This window comes from Sitodiplosis mosellana, unplaced genomic scaffold (assembly GCF_009176505.1).
Source record: "Sitodiplosis mosellana isolate CC-2019 unplaced genomic scaffold, AAFC_SMos_1.0 Smas_scaffold_14, whole genome shotgun sequence".
Taxonomy (NCBI): Eukaryota; Metazoa; Arthropoda; class Insecta; order Diptera; family Cecidomyiidae; genus Sitodiplosis; species Sitodiplosis mosellana.
This window is the reverse complement of record NW_022595256.1, coordinates 371,655-392,980: the sequence shown is the minus strand read 5'-3', so window position 1 is coordinate 392,980 and position 21,326 is coordinate 371,655. Positions and strand designations below refer to the sequence as shown.

General features: G+C 38.4%; 4 protein-coding genes and 1 long non-coding RNA gene across 6 annotated transcripts; 4 read left to right on the top strand and 1 right to left on the bottom strand.

Moving 5' to 3' along the window:
* The first annotated feature begins 67 nt into the window (after positions 1-67).
* On the top strand, positions 68-1,965 carry LOC129567996 (protoheme IX farnesyltransferase, mitochondrial). The gene is made up of 5 exons (XM_055445465.1): positions 68-361; positions 437-740; positions 806-1,177; positions 1,253-1,567; positions 1,649-1,965. The coding sequence occupies exons 1-5, from the start codon at positions 296-298 to the stop codon at positions 1,852-1,854; spliced, it is 1,263 nt and encodes a 420-aa protein (XP_055301440.1). The 5' UTR covers positions 68-295; the 3' UTR covers positions 1,855-1,965.
* LOC129567995 (nuclear pore complex protein Nup154) lies at positions 1,770-7,023 on the top strand. The gene is made up of 9 exons (XM_055445464.1): positions 1,770-2,427; positions 2,524-2,683; positions 2,764-2,840; positions 2,905-3,518; positions 3,593-4,386; positions 4,462-4,806; positions 4,870-4,998; positions 5,063-6,114; positions 6,196-7,023. The coding sequence occupies exons 1-9, from the start codon at positions 2,317-2,319 to the stop codon at positions 6,913-6,915; spliced, it is 4,002 nt and encodes a 1,333-aa protein (XP_055301439.1). The 5' UTR covers positions 1,770-2,316; the 3' UTR covers positions 6,916-7,023.
* A 2,624-nt stretch (positions 7,024-9,647) lies between these two features.
* Positions 9,648-10,855, top strand: LOC129567993 (uncharacterized). The gene is made up of 3 exons (XR_008687897.1): positions 9,648-9,894; positions 9,957-10,414; positions 10,485-10,855. It is a non-coding gene; the product is annotated as an uncharacterized LOC129567993 (long non-coding RNA).
* A 2,305-nt stretch (positions 10,856-13,160) lies between these two features.
* On the top strand, positions 13,161-18,238 carry LOC129567991 (histone-lysine N-methyltransferase eggless). The gene is made up of 5 exons (XM_055445461.1): positions 13,161-13,906; positions 13,971-15,877; positions 15,977-17,303; positions 17,384-17,871; positions 17,940-18,238. Exons 1-5 carry the CDS (start codon positions 13,396-13,398, stop codon positions 18,144-18,146), a joined length of 4,440 nt encoding a protein of 1,479 aa, XP_055301436.1. The 5' UTR covers positions 13,161-13,395; the 3' UTR covers positions 18,147-18,238.
* LOC129567992 (NEDD8) lies at positions 18,227-21,156 on the bottom strand. 2 transcript variants are annotated; one of them, XM_055445463.1, is made up of 4 exons: positions 20,990-21,156; positions 20,687-20,817; positions 19,865-20,600; positions 18,227-19,770 (listed from the first exon to the last, which is right to left on the bottom strand). In XM_055445463.1, the coding sequence occupies exons 1-3, from the start codon at positions 21,005-21,007 to the stop codon at positions 20,510-20,512; spliced, it is 240 nt and encodes a 79-aa protein (XP_055301438.1). In that variant the 5' UTR covers positions 21,008-21,156; the 3' UTR covers positions 18,227-19,770; positions 19,865-20,509. The 2 variants fall into 2 exon arrangements, with proteins under 2 accessions (XP_055301438.1, XP_055301437.1); XM_055445462.1 differs by lacking the exons at positions 20,687-20,817; positions 20,990-21,156 and having other exon boundaries at positions 19,865-20,505.
* Between the last annotated feature and the right edge of the window lie 170 nt (positions 21,157-21,326).

The window sequence follows — 21,326 nt, the reverse complement described above, 5'->3', positions numbered from 1 at the left end:
CCCTAGACTTTCATTTTGACATTGAATGTATGAGTAAGGAATGTCACGAGAAAAAAACGCATGTCTATATACGTCTGTCAAATTACGTCTCTACCTAACTGTGATGTAAAGCCACACAAATCGGATAAACGCGAATAAAAGTGAGAAGAAAAATTCTGATTAGTAGCGATTTATTCGCTATTAATTTGATTTGAACGGTTAGTGACACAGTGGGTGAGCATCAGTGAAAAAATGTCATCTGAAATTTGTTGTCGAAACATAATTTAATTGAAAAACAGAACAAAAATTAAGGAAAATGTTTAGATTTGTTCTAAATGGTGGTTTTCAGCATAACAAGAGCATTTTGATCCGATCGATTTTGGTACGATGAATCTTTATCAATTGCTAAATATACAAGTTCATACAATTTTCTGTTTCATTTCGTTCATTCAAACAGTATTCAACGAAGCAGTTACCGAAAAATGTTCTTGCGACCGAACCGAAACCGATTGACGATCTTAAATCGCGTCACAAGTATGATGTAAACAGAAAAGTGTCAGCCGAACAACTACAGACCCTGAATACGGTGAGCTTTGAGGAAATTGTAGTGCCGAACATCGCTCAAGAGCGGCCAAATGTGGTTAAAGATGTGGAGACAATCGACCAAAAGAAGCAGATCATCAGCTGGGAACCAACACCTTTATGTGACCCATCAAAGTTGACAAATCAATATTTGATGCTATCAAAAATTCGATTAACTAGTAAGATCACTAGAACCTTGTGCTAAAATTAAATCAGTACTCATGAAATATTTTCAAATCTACAGCCCTAGTCGTAATAACAACAATGGTAGGATATGCAGTGGCACCGGCTCCATTCGATCTGACTACGTTCGCATATTGCACAGTCGGCACCGGTCTGTGTTCAGCAGCGGCAAATGCAGTGAATCAATATCATGAAGTGCCATTCGATGCGCAAATGGCACGAACGAAGAACCGTGTTCTTGTTCGTGGACAACTCACACCGTTGCATTCGATCAATTTTGCCCTTGCATCAGCAACAATTGGAACTGGTCTACTGTACTTTGGTGTGAATGGATACGCTGCTGCACTTGGAGCTGGCAATTTGTTCTTATATACCTCAGTATATACGCCAATGAAACGATTTAGTATTTTAAACACATGGGTTGGATCAGTCGGTATGTTAACAAACAATATGCCAGACAAGAGCTAATTTTCTTCGGGATTACAGAACGACAATCTTTTCTTTTCAGTCGGAGCGATTCCCCCAATCATCGGTTGGGTGGGATGCAGTGGCACATTTGATGCGGGCAGTTTATTATTGGCGGCACTTCTGTATTCATGGCAATTCCCACATTTCAATGCCCTATCATGGAACCTTCGACCCGACTACTCAAGGGCTGGCTACCGAATGATGGCTGTTACCGATCCGGCCTTATGCCGTCGAACGGCTTTGAGACACACGGTTGCATTAAGCGTTTTCTCGGCGCTAGCGCCTATACTTGGCGTAACCAATATTTGGTTTGCTCTCGAAATGCTGCCTTTGAACGCATACTTCATTTACCTAGGTAAAACACAGAGAAATATTCATCAATTCTGCATTTCGAAATGCTAACCCCGTTTCGGGTTGCTTTTGTTTCTGATTTCAGCTTATAAATTCTACCAAAAATCGGACAGTGGCAGTTCACGAAAGTTGTTTCGGTTTTCATTGATCCAACTACCAATGTTAATGATATTGTTCTTTGTCAATAAGAAAGAATGGATAAGCAAGAAAGAGACTACTAGCAAAATGACTTCAATATCACAGTCGACGGATACATCAATAGTTGCGCCAACGGTTAAGGCCGTTATGTAAATATAATTAATAGGCTATTGATATATCGAAAAATTGTAGTCTAAAATTTGTTTCGAGCCGATTGTTTTGAAAATGAGACAAAACATGATCAATAAATTATTTTTAATTGAATTCGGGATCGCATTGCATTCAATGAAAAAAAGATTTTCGTTCAGAAATTTAATCAGTCAATGTTATGTAAATAGTTTGTATGAGAAGACATAAACTGTCAATGTTGCAACATTCAGCGTTGGCAACACTGTCGAACCGAAACTGCACCGCCAAAATTGTACATAACCTCACATGTCACTAAACCGATTTTCATCGTTTGTATATTTCACATCAAAACGTCTGCCGAACAACAACGCATTATTTGAACGAGAAGACGTGCACAGATAACGTATTGTGAGCAACGCCAAAAGTTTGATTGGGATTTATCGTTTTTAGTGTGTGATTTTGGTGAAAGAAAAGTGAGTTTACAAAATGAATATGTTTGAAATTACGCTCGACCAGCACATGGATATGATCGAATATGCGGGGAATACGCTAGATAAACATGATTTGATAGATAGTACAGCGCCCAGTTTAGTTGAGGTATTTGGTTTTTTTTTCTCGTTTTTTTCAACGAATATTTTTTAGAAAAATGTTGTGATTTCTTATCATTGTTTGTTCGTTTTGTGTTCGGTACAGGTTACCGGCATCAGTCAACATCACATGGCAACAGCGAGCGGTCTATCTGATTATGACTATCAGAATCTATCGAATTTAACGATGGGACTGAAGAACCTCAATCAGCTAGAATTAGTCAGCAAAATTCCAATTCCACCGGAGATTATGGAACATTTCAGAAGTAATTCAACTTGAATTGATCCATTCAAAATGGTTCAATGGGATTTATTGATTTGTTTGTTTTTTTTTCATCTGCCATAGATATCAAATGCCATTGCATGATGGGATTATTCTCGGAAATTGGTCGTGCTTGGTTGACAATTGACTCCGATATTTACGTATGTTCATCAAGTTTTCGAGCTAATCCAAAGTAAAACATGCTAATTTCTTTCTTTTCAACAGATTTGGAGCTATGAACATGGGCGTGATGTTGCTTATTACGATGGATTAACTGATTTGATTGTTAGCGTTGGTTTGGTGAAGCCAAAAGCCGGTGTATTCGTGGCCGATGTAAAATACTTGCTCATTCTAACGACACCGGTTGAAATTGTGATTTTGGGTGTAACATTTGGCGATCAAACCATTTCATTAGCATCATCCAGCCCATACGACGAGATGCAATTGATGAACAAACCCATCTTTATCCTAAGCACAGACAACGTGGCCATCACTACAGTGGTCGGCACCGATGATTCGCGTATTTTTATGGGCGGACGTGATGGCAATTTATACGAAATTTCCTACCAGAATGAGCCGAGTTGGTTTGGAAAACGGTGCAAAAAAATCAATCATTCGCAAAGTGTAGTGTCATACATTGTGCCTGGATTTTTGAAATTCTTTGCTGAAGATGATTCCATTGCGAAGATTGTCGTTGACTCAACGCGACATCTGCTGTACGCATTGACTGAAAAAGGTGCAATCGAGGCTTGGTTCATTGGCACGGATGTGAACTCAATTCGACGCATTGCACGCGTCTCTCAAAACGATATCGTTCATCAAGCCAGTGCAGTTTTGAAGTAAGTTCAATTTGTTATATCAAAGTATTTTGAACATTTCATTCATTTTGTTACGTACGTTGCTTTTTTTCCAGAACGGTTGACGCTACAGTGTTCAAACCGATTGTATCGATAAACGCGCTCAAATCACAAGACTGTCTCAACCTGCACTTGATCGCAGTGACCCAGTGTGGAGTTAGATTGTATTTCTCAACAGTTTCATTGTTGGACGTTGCCAATGCGCAACAATTTGCAAACGTGCCGGTAGGCGAGCGACTAGGTGATAGCACTCAACCGAACAATTTATATTTGCAGCATGTTCGACTGCCGCCTGGCTACACAGCAAATGCAACAAGCGGAAAACCGAAACTAGTTCATTCCTCATATCATAGTAATGGCACAGTGTTGATGGTTTCGTCGGCTCAACAAGAACAAGATCTCCTGTGGTCACTGAGCTCAGAGCCATTCCCATTGCGACCATATTTGGCTGAATCATCAACGATCCTTCCGTTGGATGGGCAGGTTTGGGCCATAGCCGAGACAAAATCATTGAACGATGGAAAGTCATTGAAAATACCATTGAAAAATGATCGAACGAATACGAAAATGGTGTTGCTGACAAATCAAGGCGCCTACATTGTGGCACTGATTAAGCCGATGGGTTTGCTTATGCAACTTTTGACTGCGTGTCACGGTGCACACAACGATGCAGTCAAAAACTATTTCCAAGTTCAGTCTGAGCCACAGGCCTGTTTGGCATCGCTACTCATCGCATGCATGGAAGCATACCGAGGAACTGAAATAGGGCTATGGGCAACACAGGCGTTCATTTTGTACGGCGGTGAACCACAACTAGCCAATCGAAATCAGCTTTATAACACGTTCAATGGTGAGTAAAACAAGGATTTTGCTTTTACGAGGAAATCTTTTCCGAAGAAAATAAAAATTGGTTAATGTTCCACAGAAACACAAGGCGGTAATCCAAATATAATGGTATCAACTCCATATCCAATGGGACAACAGCAGATACCAGGACTTCCATATAGCCCGATCTCACGCAATTTGGGCGATCGAACACAGTCACAACAGACGCAACAATTTACACAGCCGCAAGACATCAAATATTCACCGAAACACACCGGCCTGTATTTGTATATGGTTCGCTTGTTGCGACCAATCTGGAAGAAAAAGTGCATAGTTTCAATGGATGGCGTTTCGTCGTTGACCCATGAGAATTGCTCGGAAATATTAAGCGAATTGTATGCTCTGAAAGCGTTCCTTGAGGAAACTCCTCTGAACAATTTCTCAGGTAATTTATTTTGCGAAACAATAAATCTTTCGGCCATTTACTTAATTCGGATGTTTTCAACAGAAATTTCCTCGGCAAGTGCTATAAACAATGAGTACAGCCAAACGTCAATGGTACAACAAAAGCATCCACTAGAGAAGGCAATTTTCGATGATGAAAAGCGTTCGATAAACGCTTTGTCGCTGTTTATCAGTAAGTATTCGAGATCATGATCTCCATTGAGACATTATCTTATGTCAGTTTATCTTATTTTCAGAGCATACATGCGAAGTGATTGCCCTTTGGAAGATTTTGTGTGAACATCAGTTCAATTTGTTGTTCCAATCATTGCCAAAAGAGGAACAGACTTCTCTATCATCGAGCACATTCCGTGATTTGATTCTCTCACGCAGCGACACTTGCGCTCTGTTCATTGTATCGTTATTGAACTCATACCTGAATGACAATACAACAGTCAGTTCCATATCATCGAAATTACGAGATGTATGCCCAACGCTGTATCGTCATGAAGACGCCGTTCTGTACAAGGCCACCGAAATTTTGATGCTATCAAAATCGTGTGCTGATCCCGAAGAAAGACAGAACAATTTGTACACGGCATTGCAGCTATGCAAAGATGCAGCTCCAGATTTGCCATTGACCAATATTTGTCAACAATTCACAGCGGCCAAATATTATCACGGCGTCATTGAATTGTGCGCCGTTTGTGCATCGAAGAAGGATCCAAACAATGCCGCCCTTCATTTCTACAATAACAATGAGCCTATCGAGGATCAGGAGGGATATGCAGCATACACAACCCGAATGAATTATTACAAATCGATCAAAGCCATGCTCGATCACATCTATCACACTCAAAGTATACAGAAGCAAAATGCACAACAGAATCAACCATTAGCTCAAAATGAAAATTCATTGAACAACAGTGTCCTCGAAACTGTTGCCCTGGCATTGCAAACGTCAGATCCATTACTTCATGTCACCATTTATGAATGGCTGTTATCGTACAATTTTCTATCCGAATTGCTGAACATTTCCGAACCAACTTTGGGCGAATTTTTGGTGCGATCGGTGTTGAAATCGCCACAAAATATCAAATTGGCCGATTTACTGTGGAAATTCTACGAGCGCAATGGTCAACATTCGGCTGCAACAAAGATATTGGTAAAATTGGCATCGTCGCCGAATAGCGAACTTCAACTAACCGAGAGAATCGAGTACTTGGCTAGAGCCGTCATGTGCATGCGCAGCGAATCAAATGGATATTCATCTACCAATGGCGTTGCACTGATCGATATCGAAGACAAGGTGAGTAATGAAAGACTTTTGACAAAAACAAACAAGCGATTCGAATCATTTTCTCAATTTAAATTCTTTTCTTTTCAATAGTTGGAGATCGCGCGTGTCCAGAAAATGATCCTTGACGCTCTCTCAGGTGTCAACAAACACGATGCACAAAGTGCTTGTCAAAATTTGAACTATCAATTGTACGATATAAACGAACTGTATGCAGACTTCGTTGAACGTTTCGATTTGTGTGAGTGCAAATTGAAGATCTTGCACTGTTCACATCACAACGATCCGCTGTTGATTGAATCAGTTTGGACTGAAATCATAAACAAGGAACTGGAAAAACCTGGATCAAACGAAGAAAAGCTCACGCGTCTTCTGCTGAAAGTTCAATTGTTATCGAAAGAATATGGAACCAGTGGACACTGTTTCCCGTTAGCATTTTTGGTGCACGAACTTGAGCTTCGTGCCTGTAAATTGCGTTGTAGCCCATCGCCTGTGCCAGAAACGATGATCAATGCCATAAATATTGATGCGGATTTGCTACTCGACATTTACGCCAGAATGATTTCGGTCAACGAGAGGGTATGGCTGAACGAAGGCAACGAATGGCATTTGGTTGAATCGACTACGCGATTGGTCGACATGTTGACAACACAATCACATCTGATCCCAATCCGTGGTCGAACCCGCATCGTAGCAAAGGCTCAGGAGTTGGTGTCCGCATGCCGTAACCTCCTTTATCCAAAGCCAAACACCGAGGCCATGCAGAACAAACTCCATGAAATCGAAGCCAAACTCAAGAGAATCTTGTATTAGACCGTTTTTCTGCGAAAGTGTTTGAATTTATCATAAAGCCAAGTTTTTTTTTTAAATATTAAGTTAAATGAAATTGAAATAAAACTATTGAAATTTTTGCTACAAAAACATATTAATGATTGTTACTTTTTTCGGAAACCATGTGGGACCAAACGTAAAATAATATTGATCCATAAAGATAGGCACAAATATCACCAAATCAATTTATTAGGGTAATTGAATACTCTCATGACGCATCAGTGATGCAAAATTAACAAAAATATTCGGAAAATAACCTAGTTATGTACATAATTATATGAAAAGGTAGCATCCAAAAATAATCTCTTGATTGTGTTTTGAACAAAATTATTTAAATGAAATGAAACAATTGAAACTTCTATGTAAAATTCATTAGGTTTAGCTTTTTCTATTGTGAAATGTAGAATTGGTGTTGATGAAATGGCATTATGTCTATTTTGGTCTTCATTAATCAAAAGTAAAGAATGCAACTGACTAGTTGCTGACTGAGCTCGGTTCAATGCATTTCGACATGCGATACCGCTTATTCCATTGTCTCATAAGCCACAAGAGCGGTTCATATGAGTTTGGAGCAGGAAGTCATTGTTGGGGTGGCATTGCTTCAAGCTCATAAATTGAGCGCTCCAATTATTGACTGAAATTTGAAAAAAAAACACAACAAGTTTGGTAAATCTATACAAAACATTAATTATAATCATCTATAATCGTAATATTTCCATTGGCTCTGCTTCGAGATCAAGAATGTATTTACAAAATTTCAATTCATACAAACTCACATCTGGTTTTCTGATAAAGAGCCATTTATTTTAGTTTTAACGAGAAAAAAAAATTAAATGAACTATACCGAGAATAGTACTTACGTGATTTCAACCAAAACTTTTTTAATTCGATCAAAAGCTTCTACTATTCCAATATCTTCGAGTTCATCATCGCTATCCAAACCTAAATCCAATGAGCTGTCGCTTTCTGAGTCACTTAAATTACTCGGTAAACGTCCGCTATCTATTTTATCCGCTCGTTTGGCCCGATTTTTCATGCGTTACTTTGTTGTAAGTTACATCTTGTAACAGGAAACTCGTATCCCTTTCCAAATTTTTCAATTCAAATCTTAGTCTGATCCAGGGAATGTAACTCCGACGAGGAGGAATGGTGAGGAGGTGAATGAGGAGGAGGATAGCGCTGAGGAGTTCCTCCTCCTTACATGAGGAGGAAATAAAAATTACCAGAATTGAGGCATATAAATTCATTTCAAACACTTCTATTGATTTTGATCGTAGCTTTTCATCGTTGGCATTCGTTCCAAATCAATTAAGACTTTTAAAATAAATTTATATGCCTCAATTTTGGTAATTTTTATTTCCTCCTCATGTGAGGAGGAGGAACCTCCTCAGCGCTCTCCTCCTCCTCATTAACCTCCTCACCATTCCTCCTCCTCGGAGTTACACTCCCTGGTCTGATCCGATCGGAATGCGGCGAAAAAAAATAATGGAGGCTTTTACTTTCAAAACAGATTGAATTAGGTCTGGTCCACCTTCTCCAATGGATTCACTTCCAGCCCACATAATATTTCAGAAGATTTTCCTAGTCTTGTTTTTGTGTTATTTCCATCCATTTTTTAACTGATCGTACTGTGTTAGTATTTCTCGGGGGTTTGTATCAAATGGATCTTGTATTAGACCATTATCAAAAGTGTTTGAATTTATGATCAAGCCGAACTTTTTCAAATCTCAAGTTAAACGAAATTTAAATAAAACTATTGAAATTTTTGAAACACAAGACACTGTCTGTTTCTTATTGAAACCTTCGATGTTTTGGCTAATTTTGTATTTTATGTGCTCCATTTGAAAATATTTTAAATGAAATTTGTTGTCATAACGACATTTTCTTTAGATAATTCTCAGGAATTCTATGTAGATTAGATGCGGTATTTTTACCAGTCCATTGATCTGATATAATTTCGTCCAATTTTTGGTTTCTTATTTCAGCGAAAGTTGGATTCGTCATCAATTGCAAGCATACATCTTGAACTGTTCATGTCAACGGAAAAAAGAAGAAAAATTAGTTATCATACATAAAATTATTCAATCGTAATTATTACCCGCCGATGCCACGAAAGTAAATACATATTTTCTTTTCAAACCAAATGAAATTGAAATTGATATATAAGAACATTAATCAAAAATAATGGTATAAGACAATTTCCACATTATTCAAGAGCCACAAATACTTCCTAAAAAAGAATTTTCATTTGCATGTGTAAGAGAGTCATTATATTTGAACTGATTTTCCCCTCACATTTAAGTGAATGTGGCGACCTCTGGCAAGGATATGAGAAGGATATGCATTGCATTGTAACTCTATTGTTGTAGTAGAACATTGTTTATGACAGCTGAAAAATCGTTTTTTGCAAAAAATATTTCATCTTGTTTCAGTGCTTTAAAAAGAAACAATTATGGCTCCATATAATAAAATACAAATTTATTCATTTTGCATTGTTTATTACCTTATCGGTTTATTCATCATCACAGCTCTTTATTTAGTTCGTTTTTTGCCTGGCTATGAAAACATTCAAAGTGGTTTAGAGAAAATATATCGAAGCTTTAATTTCACTTCAGTGGTTGTAGTTTTTCTGCATTTGTTTTGTGGTATGTCCTCTTTTCACATAATTTTGGTTTCAATGCATTCGTTTACAATTTGTTCTTTACAGTGCTATTCTTTGTGCCAATCTATGCCGTCTTGTTGGAAAAGGGTAATCGGTCCAGAAAATGGGCTTATTTAAACATACTTTTGTCATGTGGGGGATGCGAATGCTTTGATATGATGGTTACATTTTATTTGCTACCCCATGAAATCAATGTGTGGTATCTGTCGTTGGATGTCGTATGTGCTGCTTTAACTTTAATGAGCACATTGATTTGGATTTGGCATAACTTGCTTTGCATTTATTTTGAATTTCATGGGGTGAGTATGACATTGTGCATGAAAATAATATGTGTATCTACTAAAATTATTTTCTATTCAAGATGCAAGGAAAGGAAATACCATATATAGCTCCTCTACAAGCTTGGATGCGTATAATGTTCATGTTGTCCACAATCGGATCAGTATTTTTACAGTTCGCTCCAATAAATATAATTCTAGTTTTTGACGTGCAGTTGGCTTTATATATGTGCAGTACGTTAATGTATGAATCAAATCAAGCAAAATGATACTTAATTAAACTTTTTTATAGGCTTCTTCCATGTAGAATATTTGTCAATGTTAAGAGAAGCCGATGTAAAAAATGTGTCCACCAGTATCCTCTTGAACTTTGTCTCTCATCCCATTACGATATGGGTGGACCGTGTTCTCAATTGTGTCTTTATGGCATTATCGTTTTATCAATTTTATTTTCTATCAAACCTTCTTGGTTCAAATCTCAACGTACGCTATGCATCTGGTGCGGGAACGGCAATGTTTTTTAATGTGATAACTTCAATAGGTAATAATTGAATATTCCCGCATATGCTAATTGATTCTAATACTTTTTTGTGTTGTTTATATATAAATAGTGCATTGTTCATCGTTGACATCGCTTACAAAAGGAACTCTCGAGGAATATCGTCGAGGTAAGAAAGTACGTGAACAATCAACTGATGGAATTAAAACTGAGTCAATAGAAAAGCAGAATGCACCCAATGATAAATTTGTCCAAATAATTGAATGCTCTCGTAGCGCATCCATAGTGGAAAATAAGAACTTAGTATAGAAAATACAACGTGTGATTTCATTCGAAATATTACTGAGAAAGGTTATCTATTAACACATCTTAAGTTGTATGCCCTTTTTTAGAGAAAGACTTTCAACGAATCGAAGCCCAATCGTGTTGCAACAAAACCTATTTATGAATTGAAATAAAATGAAATGAGTGAAATTTTTCTATAAAACACATCAACTTTTCTCTTTGAAAAAAATGTAAAATTGTATGTTAAATATTCTCTTGTTGATTGATTGAATTGGGTATGGAGTGTGCGTGTGGCATTTTACTTGACACGTAATAGTCCAAGCGACAACATACATATTTTCTTGATGTTCAAATCATGGTTTCAATAGATGGATGTTTGGATGGAATCAAAGAGTTTTTATTGAAATTGAAAATCACAACATTTATTTTATTAAATTCATTTTTTGTTCATAACATTAAAACACATGTGCCTGCTGTTACAGCAACGGTGCGATTGAATTAATGAGAAATTTGCAATCGACTTCCAGTGCAAATCATAATGATGCCAACTTCTGCCAACTTCTGGCGCTGTGCTGACCGATATTACATCGACCGCGTTGCCCGATTGTCATTCTGAACATGATTTCTATGGAACACACGCAACGCCATCACTCGAACCGAGCAAATACGTGGCCAAAACATTTCAATCACGAAAATGATAGTAATGCTTATCAAGACATAAACATAGATGACAAAAGGATAGTAAAACTCATTTAGGGTAATCGCTTCAACATCAAATTGTTTTCTATATTGATCGTTTTTATACTCTGCTCGAGCCGACAGTGAAAACCAAAATGCTACCATCCTGTACCAAAATAGACTTAGACCATTTTCATTCAACGACTTAGTCGCCTTATCAAACTTTTCAATGGTTCGATCGGGTATATAACTGTCACTTGTAAGGTAAAAATTCGAATGCACCACACCTGAAATGAGTAAGTATTCAGAGGAAAATTTTTGTTATGGGAAATATGTATTTACCCAGAAGCTCTGTAATGACATCAAAGTCTTTATTTCTTTTGGTTCGTTTTATCGCAGAGATCATGGTATCAGGTAGAATTCGTGCCCTTGCTTTATCTACGGGGATATTCTTCAAAAATTTGTCGGAAAACCTTATCTTTGACTGCTTTTTGAGCTTTTTACTACAAACAAGTTGAATATTGGTTAAAGTCTTGCATTGAACTTGACTCGTGATTCTTGGAATCATTAATGTCGGTACACTAACAATAAATTACCTAAGTATATCCGTGATATAATGCATGTGTTCTGCGTAAAATTTACTGATATAAAATGGGACCAACTCTCTTGGCCAACTCCTCAAACGAGTCCACTTTCATGCGGATGTTCAGAAGCGAATGCATTGAATAATTGGCCAAATAAATTGGAACAAACAAGAATGCAGTGGTCAACGCGGCAGAAAGAAATAGATTTTCCAATCCATTTCGGGCTCGAAGATTTTCGTTGCCAATGACGGTGCAATATATTTCGAAAAGGCAGTGCGAAAAGCTTTCTCTTTGACGACCAGCTGGTTCTCGATTGTCTGTCGATGATTTTGCTCGCAGCAAATTTGACGTCACCGCTGCCGAACTTTTGGAAGAAAAAGAGGAGGCAACCGCCGTTTGTAAATTGTAAAAAAAGATTGGCAACCAATGTCTCAATTCAAACGAACAAATAAAAAAAATCAATCAATTGAAACCAAGTGTTCCCACACACAATAAAATGAAACAGGAGGAAGATTCCGTAAGAGGCGGTTGGAAATCTGATGGTCCGGCTGTATCACTTGTGGAACGACTGCTGTTTCCGCCAGTTTCTAGTGAATGAGCTGGATCAAGAAGCATTCGTTGGGCTAATATTGCTTCAATTTCAGAATTCTTTTCTCCAGTTGTTGACTGAAAATTCAAAAATTGAACCAATGCAACAAATACCTGAATACCAATAACAATATCGGTATACAACACAGTTGCGCTGTGTAATGAACAAATAACTACCGTGCTCTTGCCAATACTCCTTCTTCCGTCTCAAGAATTTCTATACAAGTGTTCAATTCCTTTAGATGTTTTTCATCCACGTCAAGTATCCTGAAAAGGGCAATTTATTTAATTGGTTAAATACTAATTGTCCACGGGGGCTATTATTCGATTATAGTACTTACAAAAGAATATTGTCGAGAACTAACAGTATTTGCTCATAGCCTTCTATCATTTCTTGTCTATTCACTTTGAATTCTGACAAATTGTTGGTATATAATTCATATTGTGAATTTAAAGACGATCCAAAATTACTCGCTTGGCTACCACTATCTCTTTTATTGCTCGTTTGATTCATTTTCGTTGATATTTCTATTTTTTTCTTTTGAATCACGTATGATGCCTTGAATCGAATAGATGAATGTAAACAAAAAACGGATAAACCGTAACCGATACCGAAACCGAATACTTGTTCGTATTCGCTTTGCTATCGGGTAACACTAAAATGGCCGACCGTCATCATCTGTCAAACACATGATGTTAGATTAAGTTGTATACAAAACATTTTTGCGGCGGCAAGCAAACCTCTTGCTTTCATTGGAAAATTCTTTTTTGTCGCAATAGAATCGAAAGTTTTTGCAGTTTTTTTAAAACTAGTTTAGTTCCGAATAATTATATTTTGTGTAAAGTGGTTAATAACATTGATTTGCTTGTTTAATAAGTCGAATTGAGATGGATTCGAACGAAGTGGGAGAGAAGCCAATATGTGAACTAGATGAAAAAAATTTATCGAGTAACATAGATACAGAAGCGTTGAATCCAGATGTTAAAACTGATGCAAATATGTCGAATGACGAGAGTGATGCCATCGGTAGTTCTACCGTCGAAGACAGCAACGTAGAGCCCATTGCAACAGATGCAATGCCGGCAGTTGAAAGCGTAGAACAAAAAAAATCAGAAGATAAATCGAAAAATGATCAACAAGAACATAACAATGACAACGAAGGAGATGATATGGACAGCGACATTGAAAAGTTTCATACACCTGACGCAACTGACACTGAATCAGTGCAAGATAAATGCGACCAAGACCCCATGGATATTGACGAAATCCTCGAGAGTTTGGACGTGGATCCAGAGGTAGTCGCAAGCGGCGAAGAGTATTGTGAAGCAAAATCACACGCGGCAACTGAGGAGGAACAGCCCCAAATTGACGAGCCAGTCGTCGACAGAATGGAAAATGGTGAGAAATTTTTTAGTCATTTTAGCTCACACGATGGATACAAATTTTTCGTTTATATTTACAGAAGTAAGGGAGCAAGCTCAGGTGCAGTGCGATGAAGCCATTGATATTCCAAATAAGGAAGAGTCATCAGTGGCGGAAATTGAACAAATTCATTCGCCTGCAAAGAATGATATTGATTTGCCCAAAAATCCGATTGAAACGATAGAGAATGAGCTGAAACCGGCTGAAGGTGTGGTGGAATTGGACAAAGAAGCACCCACATCGGATGTCTCAGTTGAATCAGTGAAAGAGGACATTCAAATGCATCAAGATGCAATTGAATCATCGCCAGTGACTGAATCGAACGAAGAAGGCGATGATGTCGTTGCAACAGTCAAAACTCCAGATCAGAATCAGGAGCAAGCTGAACAAAGTGATGACAATAAATTGGAAGACGGATCTGTGAATGAATCGGTAAATATTTTCGATTTGATGATGGAGAATGAAAATTTATTTGCCGGAGCTGATTTGAGCTTAGACGAGTCGATGAAATCAATTGAACCCAGTGAAATAATCGAACCCGACGTACCGATGTGTGATGCGGAAACGGGAAACAATTTGGATACTACCAAAACTGAAGAAATTCCTACATTGCCCGAAAGCAGCATAGAAAGTCTACAGGGAAACCTAGACATCACAAGTAAGGAGGGGCAAGTGACAGAAGAACAACTGAAAGAAGAACAAGAAGCAAAAGTTGAAACCAATAAAGAGCTCAAGTTCGAACATGCCACAAAAGAAAAAGAAGAAGTCCAAACCAATGAAGTCGAACCGCCATTGAAAGCTGAAGAGCAATTTAAAATCGAAGACAAGAGTCTATTGCGACGCGAATGCTTGAATGGAGAGTGCACAAAGAGCAATGGCTTATTTCACGAAGCACCTGAATTTGTTATCAATCATTTCCATTTGAATAAACGATCGAAAACGATGTTTGTGTGTGAAGAATGCTACAATCTCGCCACGGAATCGTACGGTGAGTTGTGTGCTGCATTGGAAGATAAACAACCGCTGTTCTTGAAAAATATCAAGTACTCGGATCTAGTCGAAATCATAGATAGCAGTGACGAAGAAGAAGATAACGATTCCAAGGGAGAAAGACGTGAATCATTCGATGCGGACACTTTGGCATTGATTGAAAATGAATTGGAGGCAGTGATAAAAGAAACATTGGATAGAGTTGATATTGGACAGCAAATGAGTTGGAATCGTCAAATTTTAACGACGAAAATTGCGAACAATGAAAAGAACTGCGCCGAAATGATGGACGAAATGAAAATATTGCAAAAACGAATCGATAAACTGTACACCAATACGTATAATTTCAAGCATTCGTTCTTTGAAGACGTACAATCGCTCGATCTCGTCACTTTGAAACCAACTCAAATATGCAACGAAAGCTATCCACCAGTTGGTGAACTGAAGCACTCAGATATTGAGTATAACACGATGTATTACACATTTCGTCATAAGCTCGTATCACGCTGGCTGCCATGCAAAGTGGTGAACAGAATTGAGACAAATGGCCAGATGGAATACAAGATTCGGTTTTGCCGGGAGAGAAAGGAAGCGGCCAACGTTAGAACGGTGCCACGAAAGTATTTGGCATATGGTCGAGCTTCTAATTATCGTCTGAACATTGGCACTCGTGTGATTGCTTTGTTTGACAATGCCGACAACACTCAGAAAATCAAAACTTCGCAGTTGCAGAATAATTTCTATCCGGGCATAATTGCCGAACCGTTGACCGTATACACGAATTGGCGATATTTGGTATTTTTCGATGATGGATGGGTACAGTATGTTCACCATGAGGATATCCGTGTCATTTGCGAATGTACCGAAAATGTTTGGGAACTGATCGAGGAACCAGGCGCAAAAACATTCATTGAGGGCTATTTGAAAAAATTCAAACAGAAGCGACCCATTGTTCAGGTAAGTTCTTTGTGAGAATATCTAACTTTGTCCATAACGAAAACCAGCAGCATTGACATTTCAATCAAATATTTTAAAATCGCTCAATCATTCATTCAGGTTCGTCGAGGTCAACGCATCCAAACGGAAGTGAATGGAAAATGGTTCAATGCAATTGTGAACGAAGTGGACGCCAGCTTGGTGCAGGTATTTTTCGAAGAGACCAAACGATATGAGTGGATCTATCGGGGCTCAACGCGCCTATTCCCGCTATACAAAAAGCTCAATCACGTGAAAGCGTTCGCAAATCGAAACGAAGCTACAATTGAATACATCGTAATTGACGATGAAAAAGAACCGGAACGAACAACTGAGCCGCCGGTTGAAGAGGTGGCACCAGAACCCAATACACCACCATCAAAAACGGCCCCAATTCTGCGAACGTTTGCATCTCAGGCAGCTCGAGATACACCGCAACAAAAGCAACGCGAACAAAAACGGGCGGTGGCTAAGAAGAGTACGACGCCACAGCCCAAACCAGCCATTCAACACATGAACAATTCAACGATCTATGTGGACGAAGACAAACCGAAGGGTAAAGTAGTGTACTACACCGCCAAGAAGCATATCGATGTGAAAAAATATTTGAATCATGAATGTCAGCCCAGTTGCTTGATCCAGTTGAATCATAACTTGGCGTCCTATTCGCCATTATCTAAGCCATTGTTGACAGGATTCGAACGACAGATTTCCAAGACTAGATTCAATAAGAAATATGTCGTTTATCGAGCGCCGTGTGGACGTCGATTGCGAGATATGTCCGAAATGCATAAATATCTACGAATCACCAACTGCAAACTCAATGTGGATAACTTCACCTTTGATCCGTTAATCCATTGTCTGGCTGAGTATGTCATCGAATCGTTTGTGATGAAAAATCCCGATTTATCAGGTGGAATTGAAAAAATGCCAATCCAACTGGTCAACTGTTATGACAACAGTATGCCACCGCCATGCACATACTCGGCAAAACGAATCCCAACGGAAGGTGTAAATTTGAATTGTGATTCCGAGTTTTTGTGCGGCTGTGATTGTACGGATGATTGCTTGGATAAATCGAAATGTGCATGTTGGAAGTTGACATTGCAAGGTTCAAAGTATGGAAATCCAGATACGCCAATCGAAGACATTGGCTACCAGTACAAACGTCTCAATGAACCCGTGCCAACGGGCATTTACGAATGCAACAGTCGATGCAAATGCAAGACCAGTTGTCTAAATCGGGTCGTTCAGCATCCGATACAGTTGAAATTGCAAGTATTTAAAACGGTAAATCGTGGCTGGGGCATCAGATGTTTGAACGATGTTGCCAAGGGTAGCTTCATTTGCTGCTATGCAGGCAACTTGCTGACTGAAAGCAATGCTAATGAAGCCGGTGGAGATTTAGGTAAAAACAAACAATCTCATTCAACATGCAAATGTGATTCTTCAAAACGTTTAATTTGAATCTTTTGATTTTTGATACAGGCGACGAATATTTCGCGGAATTGGACTACATTGAAGTAATGGAAAACATGAAAGAGGGTTATGAACCGGAGGTTGTTCCAGAGGAGAATGAAACATCGGACGAAGACGAAGACTTTGACGTTGAAATGGAATCGAGGCGTACGCGTAACGATGACAGTGATGATGAGTTCGTCTCAAGAAGCTATACCGCAAGCAGTGAAGATTCGGAGAGTCGACGATATCGAACACGAAATTCCGTTGACACACGCAAAAAGTCAGAGGCAGCAACAGCCAAAGATGCGACAAAACGCAAAGATCGGAATAGTTCTTCGGACGATGACGGCGATGAGGTGAGACAAGCGAAAAATTTCATGGCCAGCAACACGATGCCATTGAATGATGATCCAGACGATGAACGATCCAAATCGATTCGGAAATTATTCGGACCGGAAGAATCTGTTTACATTATGGATGCAAAGAAAGCCGGAAATATTGGAAGATATTTCAACGTAAGTGTACAATATGATTCAAACTGAGGAGCTTTATACTAACGTTTATTATTTTTTTATAATTGCAGCATTCATGCGGACCGAATCTCTTTGTGCAAAATGTCTTTGTTGACACACACGATTTGCGATTCCCGTGGGTGGCATTCTTTGCATCCACGCACATTCGAGCCGGCACCGAACTCACCTGGAATTACAACTACGAAGTGGGCAGTGTCCCAGGCAAAGTGCTCATTTGCCAGTGCGGCGATGAGAAATGCCGTGGCCGTATTTTGTAAACTCATCTCAATATCAAGCCAAATTCAGAACAACTCATTCCCAACTATATATAATTTATCAGAATAAATACACAAAATTCATATCCTACAAATCTTTATGGTTTATTGAATCCAAAATTCAGTCCAAAAACATCTAATCCTACAATATTTCAACTTAAATTCATTTCGCTTTGTTTATTTTCATAACTCAAATATAAAAAGTAACATTTGTTTATTCCATTGGTAACTTTTCGTGGATTAATTGAAAGCAATCAAAACTCATGCCATCAGAATAACTCCAAATGCCAAAACCAAGATGATGCCCATGATGCACGACGTTGAATTTCGATCATCTTCAAGTTTGTTTCTGGTGTTTTCCACTTTGTTGCCAAGTAATTCGATTCGGAGATGTAAATCGTCACTTTGCTGACCATCAATGTGTTCGTCAATAGTTTTTCACGCTCACAATTCATTGCGACTGAATCGATGGCCCCGTTTTCATCCAAAAGTGGGTTGTCGACGATGACCTTCTTCAACTTGATTGACCATTGAATAAACGGTAGAATGTCACCGATATGGGCCACCCAAAAACGAACCTCTTCGAGATGTTCAAGGCTCCGCGCTAGTTCCGCTTTGTTTGTGATGTTTTTGATGTTCTCTGGAGGCGTTTTGAATGACAGCACTTTAAGGTTTACTAGTCGTGACAAATCGATCCCTTCTATTATATCGTACATGGCGAATCCAACGAGTGATTTCAGCGAGTTCAGTCGATCAATATTCTCTTGATAGGCATCCGACGTAATATACAATTGTTTGTACACGTCCTTGGAATGTAGAGTATTCAAGAGATCACAGACAGCCGGTTGTGTGGAGCCAAAAATAAACAGGTCGTCCAATTTGACTTTCTTCAATGAGGATTTGTTCAACAAGCAAAACGATGATACCGTTGAAAATGAACGAATGGCCGGATTCAGTTGGAAAAATGTTTGCAATAAGTGCGTTTTTTCCGCCAGATACCACGCAAAGTGCTCCAGTTTTGGGTATTTCCGGCTGAGCCACTCATCATCATTGGCATCCCAAATCTCCAAACGTTGTAGGTGTGCACAAAGTCCGTCAAAAAAAATTTCATTTTTCTTCAAACGAAACACTTTATCAAATGCAGCATGTTCGATTTTGATTGGAATTCGTTTGGGCATCTTTTTTATGTGAGAGAAGAGATCCAACCAGAAAAGCACTCGCTTGACCGATTCGAACCGCTTCCAATCAACTTCGGTCAATTGGCCTGAAACAGTCAGGACTTTAGCATATTTTCGTAGGCCAACATATTTGCTATCATGGTAGATAACATGTTCTGTCAATCGTTGTTGATAAAAACGGCCAACAGCTCGTTGCATACGTTCGCATGTTTGCCCCAGAGAATGTAGATCGTCGATTGGCAGATAATCCAACAATTTATTCAAGCCATCACAATCCTTAGAGTCCATCAGTTTGAAGATTGGTGGCGGTTGGTCCGTTACCGTGTTCTGTTGCCGCTCATTTACTTTGCTCGTCTGTTCCTCTTCCATATTTTGTGGATCCATTGTGATTTGTTGTGGTCATTAGTTGTGAAGAGATTGAATTGCGTGATAGACCAGTGAAGTTAGTTCTAATGAAAATTACATCAATAGAAAATGCCTGGTTATAATATTGATAATCTCAAAAAAAAAATACATTTTGAATGTTGTTTAATGAAAACAAACCGTATCAAAGCCTATATTCATAAAACAAAATGTGGACTCAGCGATTGGAAATGGTATCGAAAATTTTGCGTAGGTCGTTGCTGCACGTACAAAACAAACTGATTCTTGTTATTTCACAATCGAATGAAAAAACTTAAACGTGTGATCACAATATTTATCGGAATATATTATTTTTCGCTCGAAAATGTGATGTATTCAATTTAAATAATTGTGAACAATGGAATTTCTTCAAAAATCAACCCAAATGTTGTGAATGTTCGATATGGTCTGTAAACAAAGACTTCCACTTTTCGCTCGTTAACCGGTATAGTTGACAGTTAGTTCAGGGGGCAACCACAGGGCGGCAATTCAGACATCAGTGAACATCAACGAACTGTCAAATAATGAAAAAGTGATGCTTGCAGGCAGGCACTTCGTACCAAAGAATCAAATCCAAAAGAACTCCGTTCCAATTATCAGAATAAATGCAAAATGAACACACTGATTTATTTCATACAAATTGTTTAAAGTTTATTGATGAATTGGTTAAACATTTTCGCTCAACGGTTCAGTTGAGATCAAGGTGATCGGAAATGAAGATGAAGCGAAAAATTTGGTTATTTTAGAGAATTTTTTTCTTATTTTCTGTAAGTTGCTCTTAATTTCTTAGCCGATTAATCCACCACGAAGTGCCAGGACCAAATGGAGAACCGAACCACCTTGAACCTTGTAATCGGATGCCGTTTTGTCGTCATTCCTACACAAAGAAATAAAAAGACAAAAAATGGCAATAATTTTCCATACAAATACACTTTGGATTGATCAATGGGAGAAATTCCTTACATTTGCTTTCCGGAAAAGATTAAACGTTGTTGTTGTGGTGGAATTCCCTCCTTTTCTTCGACCCGTTCCTTGATACGGTCGACTTTGTCCGTGGGTTCGATATCGATTTCGATTTCTTTTCCAGTCAATGTCTGAAAAATCAGTGGAAAAAATATTAGTTTTTTTTTTGTTTGGGGCACAAAACGTAATCTGCTCTTTGCAATCGGTGAAACATTGATGTGCCGCAATACAACAACACACGAGCTACTTTGAAGCCGTGAACTGTCACAGTAATCACAAAAATTAGCGAAAAATATACATTACCTTCACTTTGATCAACATGTTGATGGTGCTTTCTTTATTTGTTTTTAATGTAATGAATCAACGAAAAAGAAAATTTTCTACAGAAATCTGAGTCCGCAATTGTGAAACGCACCAAACGAAATGTTTGTATCTCTATCTGAATGTAAATGTAAATGCGATTGCAAATTCTGACAGTTGAACGAACCAACGAATGAGTGTACTGTAGGTCTTGTTCACAGACAGAATTCGCTCTTTTAGCAAAATCATTCACATATCAAGTGTGAAACGGTTTTTTTTCGTGCGGAATTTTTGTGTAATTCGTCTAATTTTTTTGATAATACTGTAATCATGGTAAAAA

Bases quoted from the DNA above. Each gene is read 5' to 3' on its own strand.
- LOC129567992 (XM_055445462.1), bottom strand. From the start codon at position 19,705: ATGGATCCACAAAATATGGAAGAGGAACAGACGAGCAAAGTAAATGAG.
- LOC129567991 (XM_055445461.1), top strand. From the start codon at position 13,396: ATGGATTCGAACGAAGTGGGAGAGAAGCCAATATGTGAACTAGATGAA. The intron at 15,878-15,976 runs GTAAGTTCTTTG...TCATTCATTCAG, and splicing joins AGAAGCGACCCATTGTTCAG to GTTCGTCGAGGTCAACGCAT. The intron at 17,872-17,939 runs GTAAGTGTACAA...TTATAATTGCAG, and splicing joins ATATTGGAAGATATTTCAAC to CATTCATGCGGACCGAATCT.
- LOC129567995 (XM_055445464.1), top strand. From the start codon at position 2,317: ATGAATATGTTTGAAATTACGCTCGACCAGCACATGGATATGATCGAA. The intron at 3,519-3,592 runs GTAAGTTCAATT...CTTTTTTTCCAG, and splicing joins CAAGCCAGTGCAGTTTTGAA to AACGGTTGACGCTACAGTGT. The intron at 6,115-6,195 runs GTGAGTAATGAA...TCTTTTCAATAG, and splicing joins TGATCGATATCGAAGACAAG to TTGGAGATCGCGCGTGTCCA.
- LOC129567996 (XM_055445465.1), top strand. From the start codon at position 296: ATGTTTAGATTTGTTCTAAATGGTGGTTTTCAGCATAACAAGAGCATT. The intron at 362-436 runs GTACGATGAATC...TCATTCAAACAG, and splicing joins TTTTGATCCGATCGATTTTG to TATTCAACGAAGCAGTTACC. The intron at 741-805 runs GTAAGATCACTA...TCAAATCTACAG, and splicing joins ATCAAAAATTCGATTAACTA to CCCTAGTCGTAATAACAACA.